The sequence below is a fragment of the Triticum dicoccoides genome, chromosome 6B, assembly GCF_002162155.2.
Source record: "Triticum dicoccoides isolate Atlit2015 ecotype Zavitan chromosome 6B, WEW_v2.0, whole genome shotgun sequence".
Taxonomy (NCBI): domain Eukaryota; kingdom Viridiplantae; phylum Streptophyta; class Magnoliopsida; order Poales; family Poaceae; genus Triticum; species Triticum dicoccoides.
Window position 1 is genome coordinate 19,341,572 of NC_041391.1, and position 14,970 is coordinate 19,356,541.

General features: G+C 44.9%; 1 protein-coding gene across 1 annotated transcript; it reads left to right on the forward strand.

The window, feature by feature from the left end:
• Positions 1–11,881: 11,881 nt before the first annotated feature.
• LOC119324414 (trinucleotide repeat-containing gene 18 protein-like) lies at positions 11,882–12,973 on the forward strand. Its single transcript, XM_037598204.1, has one exon. It carries the CDS (start codon positions 11,922–11,924, stop codon positions 12,828–12,830), a length of 909 nt encoding a protein of 302 aa, XP_037454101.1. The 5' UTR covers positions 11,882–11,921; the 3' UTR covers positions 12,831–12,973.
• Positions 12,974–14,970: the final 1,997 nt, after the last annotated feature.

The following is a 14,970-nucleotide window of genomic DNA, read 5'->3' on the forward strand; positions in this document are numbered from 1 at the left end:
ATATACCTTTTGATCCACCGCTTTACCATTGGGAGCTATGTCAAGTTAGCATTTGACGGGCATTGGAGTGGAAGCCGGCTTGACATCACTTAGCTTGAATCTCTTGAGCAAGTCTTGAGTGTATTTTGCTTGGTTGATGAAGGTCCCTTCTCTTCTTTGCTTGACTTCGAACCCGAGAAAGAACTTCAACTCTACCATCATGGACATATTGAACTTTTGAGGTCATGAGAGCGGAAAATTCCTCATTGAAATCTTTGTTAGGGGAACCAAAGATAATATCATCAACATATAGTTGGCATACAAACAACTCCCATTTGGCCTTCTTAGTAAAAAGAGTGGGGTCTATTTTCCCAATTTCAAACCCACGATCTTGCAACAACTTAGTAAGGTGGTCATACCACACACGTGGGGCTTGTTTAAGGCCATAGAGTGCCTTATCGAGTTGGTACACATGATCGGGGAAATAGGGATCCTCGAACCCGGGGGGTTGTTTGACATACACCAACTCATTAATAGGACCATTAAGAAAAGTAATTTTCACATCCATTTGTCGCAACTTAAAATTATGATGAGAAGCATAAGTAGTCAACAAACAAATAGATTCAAGGCGAGCAACGGGAGCAAATGTTTGATAGTAGTCGATACCCTCAACTTGGTAGTAGCCTTGTGCTACCAAACGAGCCTTGTTGCGGACTATAATCCCATGAGCATCTTGCTTGTTCTTGAATATACACTTGGTTCCAATGACATTATGGTTCCCCGTTGGCCTTGGAACCAATCTCCACACCTTGTTGTGCTCTAAGTTGTTGAGTTCTTCATGCATGGCATTAAGCCAGTCCGGATCTTCGAGCGCCTTATAGACCTTTTGAGGTTCAACACAAGAGACAAACGCGTGATGTTCACAATAGTTTGCCAATTGTCTACGAGTGCTTACCCCCTTTCGTGTGCTTCCAAGAACATTTGTCATGAGATGACCCTTGGTACAGAGCTTGGATGCAATCTTGGCGGCACGACGCTCTAATCCCTCCTCGGGAGTGAGTTGAGGAGCGGTTACTTGATCATCTTGAGCGCCGTCTTGAGCTTGTTCTTGATCTTGAGCTTGCTCTTGATTTTGAACTTGCTCGGATGAGAGAACTTGTCCTTGGGCATCACTTGGTGGTTCAACACCATCTTGAGGTTGATCTTGCTGTTGGTCTTGTTCATGAGGTTGAGGGTCTTCACTTTGTTCTTCGGAAGCGTGTGGGTCTTGGGTTGGTGATGGTTCCACTTGAGTGGAACATTGTCCTTCTCCTTCAGCCACAAGGGGTTCCTTAATGGTAGGATAAAACCAACACCCATTCTTCTTATGGCTTGGGGAGGAATTTCATCACCTACATCACAAGTACCACTTTGATCCACTTGGGAGCCGTTATTCTCATCAAACTCCAGGTTACACATCTGCTCAATAAGTCCCTTGGACTTATTGAGGACACAGTAAGCATCAGAGTTTGTAGCATAACCAACAAATATGCCCTCATAAGCTCTAGCCTCAAATTTGGACAAACGAACACCTTTCTTGAGAATGAAACACTTACACCCGAACACCCGGAAGTACTAGAGGTTGGACTTGTTACCGTTGAGTATCTCATAAGGAGTTTTGTTCAAGACTTTGCGGAGATAGAGCCGATTGGATGCATGACACGCGGTGTTGATGGCTTCGGCCCAAAAGTTGTATGGAGACTTGAACTCCGCCATCATGGTTCTTGCCGCATCCATCAACATCTGGTTCTTCCTCTCCGCTACACCATTTTGTTGAGGGGTGTAAGGTGCGGAATATTAATGCTTGATCCCCTCATCACTAAGAAACTCATCCAAGGTGTAGTTCTTGAACCCGGTGCCGTTGTCACTTCTTATCATCAAGATCTTTGCATTGTGTTGACGTTAGACTTCATTTGCAAAGTCAATGAAGGTTTGTTGGGTCTCACTCTTCCTCTTGAAGAAGTACACCCAAGTGTATCTTGAATAATCATCCACAATCACCAAGCAATACTTTCTACCTCCAAGACTATCAAAGGATGGAGGCCCAAAGATATCCAAGTGGAGGAGCTCCAAAGGCCTCTTCGAGTAAATGATAGTCGTGGGAGGGTGAGCCTTCTAATGCAGCTTTCCTTCGATACAAGCACTGCAAGCACGATCTTTAGCAAAACTAACATTTGTTAGTCCACGAACATGCCCCCCCTTGAGAAGACTTTGCAAAGATCTATATTGACATGGGCTAAACGACGATGCCAAAACCATCCCACATCAACTTTAGCCATTAGGCATGTCGCGGTCTTAGTGGGTCGCTCCGAGAATTTAATCACATAGAGACCGTTCTCGACATGCCAAACAAAGGATACTTTAAGAGTCTTGCTCCACAAGAGGGCCACGGTATCAATATCAAAGAAAAGTAGCAAAGCCCATGAGTGCAAGTTGACGAATGGAAAGTAAATTGTATGCAAGGGACTCAACAAGCATGACTCTCTCGATCGTGAGATCATGAGAAATGACAACCTTGCCAAGTCCCAATACCTTAGAGGACGAGGCATCACCCCACTCGACATTGGTGGGCATAGATGGAATCTTGTGCATGTCCACCACCAAGTCCTTGCTTTCGGTCATATGATTTGTGGCTCCACTATCGAGCAACCGTGATCCCCCACCAGAAGCAAACACCTAGAAGAAATCAATGCTTGGTTTTAGGTACCCATTTTGTAATGGGTCCTTTGATGTTAGTAACAAGGGTCTTAGGAACCCAAATAGACCACTCAATGTACTCATAGGGAGAACCAACAAATTTAGCATAAACATGTCCATCACTAGCACGACATAACACATAAGAAGGGTTAAAGTCTCCAGCTTTGTTGGAAGGGGTGGCATTGCCCTTCTTGACACCGCCACCCTGCACATTGTTCTTCTTCTCCTTAGAAGCACCCTCTCCCTCCTTAACAAAAGTTTGCTTGAGAGGAGGAGGTCGTTTGGCCTTGTCATTCTTCTTATTGTTCTTGGACTTGGGTGCGAACCCAATTCCTTCCTTGGCCACAACTTCCTTTCGATTGCTCAAAAGATCGTTGAGGTTCTTCTCACCTTGTATGCACGACACAAGGCCCTTTTCAAGTTGCTCCTTCAACTTTGCATTCTCCTCAACAAGATGCACATGCTCACAACAAGGGTTAGTAGCATTTTCATTATCAATTTAAACCATATGAGGAGACGTGGCTTTCTCCTGGATTAGCTTCACTTGGAGTTGATCATGAGACTCTTTAAGACTAGCATGAGCACCCTTCAAGGCCTTGTGAGCCTTGTCAAGTATATCAAACTCCTCCTTGAGTCTAGCAAGATCAATCCCAATTTTGGCCTTCTCGTAACTTAGCACACGAGATACAACAAGAGCATGATCAAGATCTTTCTTTAATTTAGCATGATCATCGTTGTATGACTCCTCAAGAGCCAAACGATGACCATGCTATTCCTCAAGAGCGTTAGAGAGATTCGATATCTCATCGGCATAGTCACGACTATGCCCCTCCATCTTAGAGATGGTTTCTTCGTGAGCCTCGATCGTGTCATTAGCTTCACCAAGTTGTTCCAAGAGAGCAACAAAGTGCTTCTTGGACTTACCCTTGAGATTACTCATAAAAGACTCAAATTGATTTTCTTCCTCATTAGGCCCCTCACTTTTATCAATGCAATCCGTCAAGGAAGGATTAGTAATGATGGTAGTTTGATGTTGGGGGTTACCTTGTTGGTGGCTTTAGCCTTGAGGCACTTGGCGGTGATGTTCTCATTGGGTGAATCAAAGAGGGACACCCGTGGAATTGTTGCAATGGCCATGGAGGCCATGGCAACCGAGTCACTGTCTTCATCGTCATCATCATCCTCATTGTACTCTTCTTTCGCCACCAACCCCTTGGGAGGAGTCTTCTTGGTGAAGTTGCTCTTGTTGGGGAAAGACTTGGCCTTGTCTTTTCGGATGAGCTTGCCACCATTGTCTTCCCTCTTCTCGTATGGGCATTCCGCAAAAAATTGGCTCACATTGCCACAAATTATAGCAAGTCCTCACACGTTGCTTGCCCTTCGTGCCACTTGAGTTGCTTTTGTTGAAGTATGGCCTTGTGTTCTTCTTGCTCCAAAATTTCCTTGAAGCGAGAGCCATGTGCTCATGATAAGCATATTTCATATCTTCGGGGTTGCTCTCCTCTTCTTCCTCTTCATCCTATTCTTCCACACTAACCTTGGCCTTCAAAGCAAGGTTGGGCTTCTTATCTCTTTGAGAATGCAATACCACATTGTCGGCGGTCTTGTCCAAGATCCTCATTGCCACAAACTCATCCAAGACTTCACTTGAGGACAAGGTGTGGAAGTACGTCCTTTGACGGATGACGGACGACTTGGCCTTGTGGTAAGGCATCATGTCCTTGAGGAACTTGCGCTTGATCCAATTGTCATCGGTATCCTTGCTACCATGATCGCGGAGTGAGACCACGAGAGTGGTTAGCCTCCGGTAAAGCTCACGAGGTTCTTCATCTTCATTCATTGCGAACTCATCGGCCTCATCTTGCACCACTTCATAGTTGGAGTGTTGAATGCTTGCACTTCCCTTGCAAAGGGAAATGACATGGTGCCATGCTTCCTTGACCACGGTGAAGGGTCGGAGATGAGCAATATCTTCGGGTGGAATTGCATCTTGGATGATGAAGAGAGCATTCTCATTGAATTGATTATCCGCGGCTTCTCTAGGGGTGAAGTTGCTTCGGTCATGCGGATAGAAACCTTCTTCAATGATTCTCCAAAGATTAGTATTGACATGGTTTAAATGACGCTTAAAGTGATGTACCCAAGCATCAAAGTCCTCATTTTTCACAATCTTAGGGGGAGAACTGGCATGATTCAAATGAGTGGAAGGAATCGGTCCACCATAAGTAAGCGGAGGTTCCACATGGGCAAAGATGCCAGTTCCACTTCTACCACTAGATAAAGGAACTTTGTCATTAGTAGCTTCCCCCTTGTCGGAGTTAGCATCCGACACCTTGTTAGTGGGATTGACCACTTCCAACGGTGCGGTGGGTAATTTAAGACCATCAAGAAAGTTCTTAAGCATGCCTTTGACCTCGGCCTTCATGGAAGTTTTCAGTGTGTCCAAAGCCACATTGAACTCCTCGCGTGAGACCGAGGTTCCCCCATCGGCTGTAGACGAGGACGGAATCACACCGGGGTGCTCCTCCTCTTCGTCTATGGAGTCAACCATACTCTTCGGACAGCAAAGTCCTTAATAAAGAGACGAGGCTTTGATACCAATTGAAAGGATGATATAGTTGACTAGAGGGGGGGGGGTGAATACGCAACTAACAATTTTTAGATTTTCTTTACCAATTTAAACTTTGCATCAAAGTAGGTTGTCTAGATATGCAACTACGTGAGCAACCTATATGATGCAACAAGAACAAGCACACAAGCAAGCAAATGATACAACACAAAAAGCTTGCACAAGTAAAGTACGAGATAACCAAGAGTGGAGCCGGTGAAGACGAGGATGTGTTACCGAAGTTCCTTCCTTTTGAGGGGAAGTACGTCTCCGTTGGAGCGGTGTGGAGGCACAATGCTCCCCAAGAAGCCACTAGGGCCACCATATTCTCCTCACGCCCTCACACAATACGAGATGCCGTGATTCCATTATTGGTGCCCTTGAAGGCGGCAACCGGACCTTTACAAAAAAGGTTGGGGCTCTCTCCACAACTTAATTGGAGGCTCCCAACGAAACCTCGGAGCTTCACCATAATGGAATGTGGTTCTGAAGTGACCTCTTCCGTCTAGGGCGCACAAGCACCCAAGAGTAACAAAATCCACACAAGAAAGTATGGGGGAATCAAATATCCTTTGGTGGACGTGTAGATCTAGGTCTCCTCCTTCAATCCCTAGCAAATCAACAAGTTTGAGTGGCTACAGAGAGAGATCGGGCAAGAGAGCTTTAATGGCAGTAATGGAGGAGAGAGAGAGGCAAGAGGTAGGTGGGAGGTGGGAGAAGCACCTCCTTAGATAGGGTCCCTCAGATCCAACCGTTATGTGGATAAAAGCATAGGAATGGTACTTCCGCAATAGACACCGATACAACCGGTGAATCCGGGAAACCCCTGCTAGGGCACTAGGGCGATACTTACGGTGGCGCACCTGGTAGTACCGTTTTATCGTAATAAACTGGAACTACCGCTCAACCACCGCTCTACTACCGCATCTCATCCAGAAGTTTTACACCTTAGGCCAGTAGTTAGATTGGTGGTTAGGCCGGAGCTACCGCTAGGCCAGCAGTCCCTGGATGGTGGAGTCCGAGGCGGTACTACCGCCCTGAACACCGGTAGTACCGGTTTGTGAAGACAAACCGGAACTTCCATTCCACCACCGGTCTACCACCGTACCCGGTACAGAAGGGAGTCACCCCTGAGCTGTACTTGGAGCGGTGGTAAGACCTTAACTACCGGCCAGCGGTAGAACCGCTCAATGGAGCGGTACTACCGCCATGGGCAGAACTGCACAGGACAGAGGACTTTGGGGAACCTCTCTCTCCACGAATGGAGGGTATATGGTGGGTGCCGAGAATGTGTATGTGGCGTGATTCACCCAATACCTCCCAATGTGGATTCCCTCTTAATAGTACAGATATTCTACGACCAAAGGAATAAAAATGTCAGACACTCCGTCTTCGATATTTTCCGCATAGAGGGAAGACCTAACCGTCTTGCGGCACTCAATATGTACCTGAGAAAACTATGGCGCATGTTTAGTCCACAGGCGTGTTGTCATCATCACCAAAACTCTAAGGCATAAAATGCCCTTACACTCTATAATAGTAAGCTCCCTAGTTTTAAAAAGCCCACACTCAATTAAGGTCTCCAATTAGAATTGGATCACCCGATTTTGATCGGGTCAACAATTTCTCAAACTTCATAATCCAATTCTTTTATACTATATAGTATGCTTCCTAATGTTTAAGGCCTCACAATTAATTAAGGTATTCAATATAGATTGATCATCCAATTTTGACCGGGTCAACAATTTCTCAACCTCTCCAATTGAATTCTTTTAATTCACTTCGTATTCTTATTCTAGGCCTTTTGTCCCAAACAAGTTGGGATAGGCTAGATATGAAATCCTTTCATGAGGACTTCCTAGGAGGTCACCCATCCTAATACTACTCTCGTCCAAATGGGTTTCATACCCAAAGGGCTGGCTAGTTTTTACATTGCCTCGCCAAGCCTATCACAAACCTTATATATGAAACCCTTTCACGAGGACTTCTTAGGATGTCACCATCCTAGTACTACTCTCGCTCAAATGGGTTTCATACCCATGGGACTGGCTAGTTTTTACGTTGGCTCGCCAAGACTATCACAACCCTCCTCCTTTACCCGGGCTTGGGACCGGCTATGCCTAAAAAACATAGGCGGAGTTAATTTTTTTAATTCACTATGTTCCCAAATTTTGAATCTCTTCCATTTAATTAAGGTATTCAATTTTGATTTGGTTGACAATTTTGACTGGGCCAATGATTTTTCAAATCAATCAGCTGCAACTGACCTAAAGAAACATATCAATATAGTACATGCAACCACTGACGCGGAAATTTTCCCACATAAATATAGGTTGGTTAGCGGATGACAGAGTCATCTCCCCACCCGCCTAACTTAATATTCCATCAGTTATAAAATATAAAGGGTATTAATTTTGTAGAAATTCAAACTTCTTTATATTGACCAAGTTCAAAGTGAAAATATCAACATCCACAATATTAAACAAAAAAGGTATGGAAATTCATTTGGTGATGAATCTAAAAATACTCATTTGATCTTATGAATTTTGATATATTTCTCTACAAATTTTATGAAACCTAAAAGGTTTGACTTTTCAAAAAAAATAATAATACACCTTATATTGTGAAATAGAGTGATTAGTTTTTTAAGATAACCAATAACATGAACGGCGCAGCAAAGCGCGCACAACCCTTCTAGTTAGTAGTACATTTAAGAACAATTGGCATCCCATTGATGATCGATCAACCTTCTTAGTCCAGCTAGTGGTTGTGTCGTCTAGAGATCTATATGGAGTCAATTGAGATGCGATGGTCAGCCAAGTAGGTTGATCAATGCTCCTCTTAAAATTCGAAGCCTGAAGTAGACGTGCTACTCGAGAAATAAAAAGACCAACGTAGACCGTACCAACATCTAATATTTGATGTCACATTTGAATTTGATACTATTCACATCCGTAATTGTCCCTTTGCTCATCGAATTATGCATCTTATATAAATGTTGTAAATGATCAATTTTTATAATAATTTCAGGGTTGTAGTTCGGCGCATAGGTAGCTCAGAGGAACCATAGCCGTCGCTTCCTCTCCAAAAAAGCTTAGAGTTCCTATGCCTCCCGCTGGCGTCGCTGCCGGTCCACCTCGTCTCCGGTGGCCCTAGGCAACATGGTGGATCTCATCCCTTACCAGCGGGAGGGCTTTGTTTTTAGACGTTTTTTTGATTTTTGTTAGGGTTGTGTCCTGCTAAGGAGGGCAAGACAACGACGGCATCCTGAAGATTGAATAAGGTTCTCCCTGCCTAGCCCCCATCTCGATGGCGCATCTAACATCGTCGGAGAGTGTGTGGAGGTGTGTCTCCCGCGGATCTCGCAGGATTCGATAGGTGGTTTGTCTTTGATGGATCTACTCGGACCCGGTCTTCGTTCGTCTACGTTTATGTGTCGTTAGATTTGGATCCTTCCGACCTATGAGTCTCTTCATCGGCAGCGGTTGCTATTCTATCTTCATCGACGGCGATTGCTATTCTAGTGCGCTGGTCCTACGGGGCCTTAGCATGACAAGTTCCCGAATGTCTACTACAATAAGTTCTGCCCGACTTCGGTGGGGAAGGGCGATGATGACGGCGTGTCTTTGGCTCGCTTTAATGCTTGTAGTCGTTGCTAGATGGTCTATGGATGGATGTAATTTTTATTATTCCTATCGTTCATTGTATTGTCATGATTGAAAATGAATGGATCGAAAGATTTCTCACAGAAAAGAAGCTCAGAAGAACCATTAAAAGGACAATCGTGTGGTCTCCCTAGATTGTCCTTGGAGGGAGCGATGTAATATCATTTCCTTTTTATCGCATTCTCATGAATCTATGGGATACACAGATTTGGAATAGACATGCGTTATATAGGTTTGGAAAAGATGAATGGGCAGGACAAAGCCCATCAAGGTCCAGAGTTGGACATGGTATTTTTCTCTTCCCTGATCTTGTGTGGTTGTTACTTTACAACGAGGACTAGATGCATTCATGAACCTGAGGAGACTATATACGGTGATTATATCGTGGCTATCATATTTACCTATTTTACAAAGAATGATCGGATATAATTTACTGGTATAATCCATTGTGAGCCTTTCACGCTTCCGTCAGTTTAATTTCCTCACACTTTAAGTAGTCTTGTGATCAGGTAGCTCGCAATCTGAATTTCAGTAATGAATATATATTTTTGGTCCAGCGAGTAAAACGTAGACTTGGTGACCCTCAAAAGGCATGATATTTTACATAATGGGTAAATCATCATGTCCTTAGATATTTCTCATGAGTATTTCTTCTTTTCTGCGGAAAAGTTTCTTGTCTTCTGAACTCCTGGATGTGGGCAGAACTACTTCCATGCATGTGGCGACATCTGATGAGCCGAGGCACCCGCAGCATGCCATTGTCAGTCAAGTTTTCCATTGTTAGATGGGAAGTTTTCAAGTGCTACATGTAGAAGGACGCTATAGTGGCTGCAATCTTGCTGCTAAGTGACACGTACTGTCATCCTGTTTCTAATGAAAAAAACTGAAGAACAATGACTCATTTAAACATTGTTCAATTTTGTGGTTCATGAGCCTTTTCTTCAAAGTTTACTTAAAAGCCGGGTTATTAGGTAAAAAATGGTTCCTTTCCTTTTGTGCTTGCAATTTATTGTCCTGACAAAACACTTTTTATTGCAATGCTAAAGAAAATGCGTCTACTACTTAACTGAACTAAATACTCTTGATAGCAAATGCCCTCTCTGGGCATATTTGTAGATTCAAGGTGAGGAGACATGCCAGCATACAGACCAGCCTTGAAAATAGTCGGATAAACATTGCAAGATGTTGGCAGAAGTACATGCATTGCACATGTATGATGTTCTAACAAGAGCGTAAAGTTGGTTGATTCTTGATAGCATCACCTGAATATATCACTCACGGATTCATGAATGTTCCCCGTTGCAATGCACGGCCATTCACCTAGTAAAGGCAATGATTTGTTGGTAGTAGAGGCATCTCGTTTTTTAAAGGGTTAAACCCTAGCCACCATGACCCGGCTAGCTCAATCTTGCACCTCTGTTGGTGCCGAACCCTAGGCAAATTCCCCCAAATCTCTTGTTGTTTCTATTGATTGAACGAATCTGAGGAGCGATAGTAGATCAATAACTCTCGTATAACCGAGGGAAAAAGAAATGAAGAGAAGTCGGCGAAAGTATCAAGTGGTACATCTACTTTTTATAACATCACATGAAGCCGGGGAAAAGGAAAGCCGACCAACGAAGAAACTACATAGGGGACCTATCAGGAGTGAACATTGCGTAGACGCCGCTGGCCGCATCTCATCTTCTTATTGTCTAGAAGAAGAAATGACCGCCGATGCTGCTGGTGCCTCCATCTCTATGACCTTGCCGTCCAAGCCCGCAATAGCAACAAACATGCAGCACTAGAGCACGGGAGGAGAGCTGATCAGGGAACTCAACAACATCGGTAGTGGGCTTGGTGGATATTGTGTCGAGGGCTCGGGGACGCACTCGGTGATGGTGGTGGACCTCGGGGAGGGGAACCTCATACACGTGGATGCAGGGGAAAAGAGGGCGCACAGGTCGGAGGCATTACCCATCCACCTCTTCTGGCAAAGAGAGCTCATCGGGGCCAACCGCGTGAAGGAGGAGCTCGAGGTAGCTTGAAGGAGGCGACGACATCCATGTGGCAAGCCAGAGTGGAGGCATCCCACGTGGGAGCAGTGATTTCGGTGCCTAGGCCTAGATGCACCTGCTATCATGTTTGTTCATTGCTGCATGGAGATTCGGGAAGTGGGGCATGAGGTGTCATTGCTAGGGCACGGAAAATCCCCATAACGAACTATACATGCATGAATAGTGCGATACATGTGGGTCTATCGTGTAGCACACGAGGAGGGTACGAACGAAGGACAGACGGTGCCATCTTGGACAGATTGCTAGCGTCCTTCGTGAAGTTTGCGTGCTTCATCACCAACCAGGTCATCCTAAGCCATCATGGACAACCCATTCATCTGCGTGGTTGACTTCAACATTGGAGACGACTTCTGGTGGTCGTTGCTCATGTCACACCTTGCTCACCATGGCAGCAAGCTGTTTCATGTCACGTCACTTGCCACCACATGAATGCACCCCACGGATACGCATGCACCTACAGTCGTGCACGGTGTCTGTCGGAGTTTGCGCGCGTCCCTAGGGGCTCCCATTCCAGTACGACGAGAAGGACCTCCTGGTCTGGGCTTGAAGTCATGTAATGGTAACTACAACAATCTTGAAAAGAGTAGAAGGCCTGGATTTCGAGAGCATCTGAGCTCGCGCTCAGAAGTCTATTTTTGTTCCCACGGTCCATACATAGAGAGAAACCAGAAAAGAAAACGCAAAACACGCATTCATGCATGCATGCTTCCACAAAAGGGTTACCACATACCTTTGTGGGGCTCTGGTGACCTCACATTCATGAAGAGATTTCCTGACCTCACATTGTCTCTATAAAAGCCTATCACCTCTATGAATCATGTGTCTCCACCATTTCAAATCCTCCGCGCGTCTAAGATACCACTTGAGAAATTACTAATGGCCAACGGAAAGAATGTCGTGGCCATGTTATTTCTCACCACCATTGTGGCGGCGGCGGCCACAAGGCCAGCCGAGCCCTATGGCGCTGCGGAGGAGAACACATTGAAGATGGCTACCCCCAACAGGAAAGGGGTTGACGCTACATTAGCAGCTACACGTGTTGTTGCCGCCGAGAAGTCCATCAAGAAGGCTGAAAGAGCCACCACACCAGAAAAGGCCGCGGCTGCCAAGCAAGATGGAGCAAAATCTGCTTCCGCTGCATTAAAGTACAATGCCATCTCTCAGCAGGCAACTGGTAAAGTTTCTCCTATCTCCCCAGGCAGGAGAGAAGCAGCCGGTACTTTAGCCGCCGCACACTATGCTGCCACCGAGAAGTCCATCAAGAAGGCCAAAACCGCCACGACACCTGAAAAGGCCGTGGCTGCCAAGCGAGACGCAACAAAGTCTGTTGACGATGCATTAAAGTATGGTGCCATCTCTCGGAAAGCAGCTGGTACAAGTTCTTCTACCTCCCCCAATAGGAAAGAAGCCACCACTGACTTAGCAGCTATGCACACTGCTGCTGGTAAGATGATCACCAAGAAGGCTGAAACCGCTACCACACCTGAAGAGGCCGCGACTGCCAAGCGAGCTGCAGCCAAGTCTACCACTGCTGCATCAAAGTATGGTGTCATTTCTCAGCAAGCAGCTGGTACAAGTTCTTCTACCTCCCCCAACAGGAAAGAAGCTGTCGGTACCTTGGCAGATGCGCACATAGCTGCTGCTGAGAAGTCCATCAAGAAGGCTGAAACCGCCACCAGACCTGAAGAGGCAGCACCCGCTAAGAAGGATGCCGCGAAATCTGAGGCTGATGCAATGAAGTACGGGGCCATCTCTCAGCAGGCCGCCAACAAAAATGGTGCCTAAGTGGTGCCTTAAACACCTATTCACGCGCAACATCGTCTGCATACTACCATGCATGCAAAATAGCAGCATTGAGATATCCCATTATGCTAATTCTCATGCATGCACGCTTTGTTTAAATATTCCCATTACCAATCATGTTTTAATGTCTTGCTTGTTTTACTTTTAGTAGTGAGACACGCTTGACTTGCTTTAAAAAAAATACAATGATCGATGTGTACATGTACTATCTAAAAATTAATAATATGAGTTCCACCGCAATTTGTGGTTTTTGTCATACTTTGGGTGCAACCAATGCACACATCCAATACACAAAATTGGCCGAGTCAATGTATTATGGCTCCATGGAGCGGCGAATCATGATTTAATGTCTTGCTTGTTTTACTTTTAGTTTTAGTAGTAAGATACGCTTGACTTGCTTTAAAAATATATACAATTATCGATGTATACATGCATTATCTGAAAATTAATAATATGAGTTCCTCCGAAATTTGCATTTCTGTCACAATTTGAGTGCAACCAATGCACAAATCCAATACACAAAATTGGAGGAGTCAATGTGTTATGGCTCCATGGAGCGGCAATGATATACAATATATCTTCATTACTTTAAAAAGAACTTCAGGTTTCATCATACGTCTGTCATTCATCCAACCTCCCTGTCAATCCTTCCTATTTTGATTTTTTTCTCCCATCTTTGATTTTTCTCCCCATGGATTCTACCTAAAATGTCACATGTTTACTATATATGTCAAGTGGTTGTGTGATGAGACGGCGGCTCGACGCTTCAGATTTTCAGCTTCAGATTTATTCCAGCAACTGATTGTCAAATTGAGTGATCTGCCGTCCTTTCGATGGTTGTAAGAACGTAATCGATTACCGTTACTGGCCACAAAGTTATATTTTCTTGTCTTAACGAAGGGTTGCATACAATGCGCGTAGGTCTTGACACAAACATTGTCAACTCCATGTACAATCAACCAATCACAAATCACCATTTTTTTGTTCTTCAACCATGTGTTTTTTTTGCGGAAAGAACCTCAAAATTTAAAAATATGTCAAACAATGATCAGGCGCACATTATATATTCTCCCTAGTGGGCGACACAAGGGGTGCGTCAATGGTCGATGGGTCGAGGTAACTGTCACGCCCAATATGCGACCCTATCCTAAAGGAACTCGAATGTCCCACCAAGGACAGAAGCGCATATTGGAGACGCTTTTGCAAGGTGGATATCATTACATCATACCATTACATAATAGTTGGGGATACATACAAAAGGCATACAATGCCACATGAATACAACAACATCATACATAAGAGCAACATCCGACTACGGATGAAACACAAACAGAAACTCAAACTACATCCACCCTGCTAGCCCAGGCTGCCGACCAGGAACCTATCCCCTGAACGACGAAGCAGAAGAAGAACTCAAAACAAGCAAGCATCACTCTCACGTCATGATCATCACATTACCTGTACCTGCAACTGTTGTTGTAGTAATCTGTGAGCCACGAGGACTCAACAATCCCATTACAATGGGTATCAAGACTAGCAAAGCTTAATGGGTAAGGAATGGATAGTGGTGAGGTTGCAGCAACGACTAAGCATGATATGGTGGCTAACTTACGAATACAAGAATAAGATGAGAAGCTACGCAAAAGGTCGCAAACAAGTAATGATCAAGAAGTGATCCTGAATTACTTACTTTCAAACATAACCCCAAACCGTGTTCACTTCCCGGACTCTGCCGAGAAGAGACCATCACGGCTACACACGCGGTTGATGCATTTTAGTTAAGTCAAGTGTCAAGTACTCTACAACCGGATATTAACAAATTCCCATCTGCCACGTAACCGCGGGCACGGCTCTCGAAAGTTTATACCCTGCAGGGGTGTCCCAACTTAGCCCATCACAAGCTCTCATGATCAACAAAGGATATTCCTTCTCCCGGAAAGACCCGATCAGACTCGGAATCCCGGTTACAAGACATTTTGACAATGGTAAAACAAGACCAGCAAGACTGCCCGACTGTGCCGACAAATTCCGATAGGAGCTGCACATATCTCGTTCTCAGGGCACATTGGATGAGACATCCTACGAGTAAAATCAGACCTCGAGTTGCCCCATAGTGGCCCCG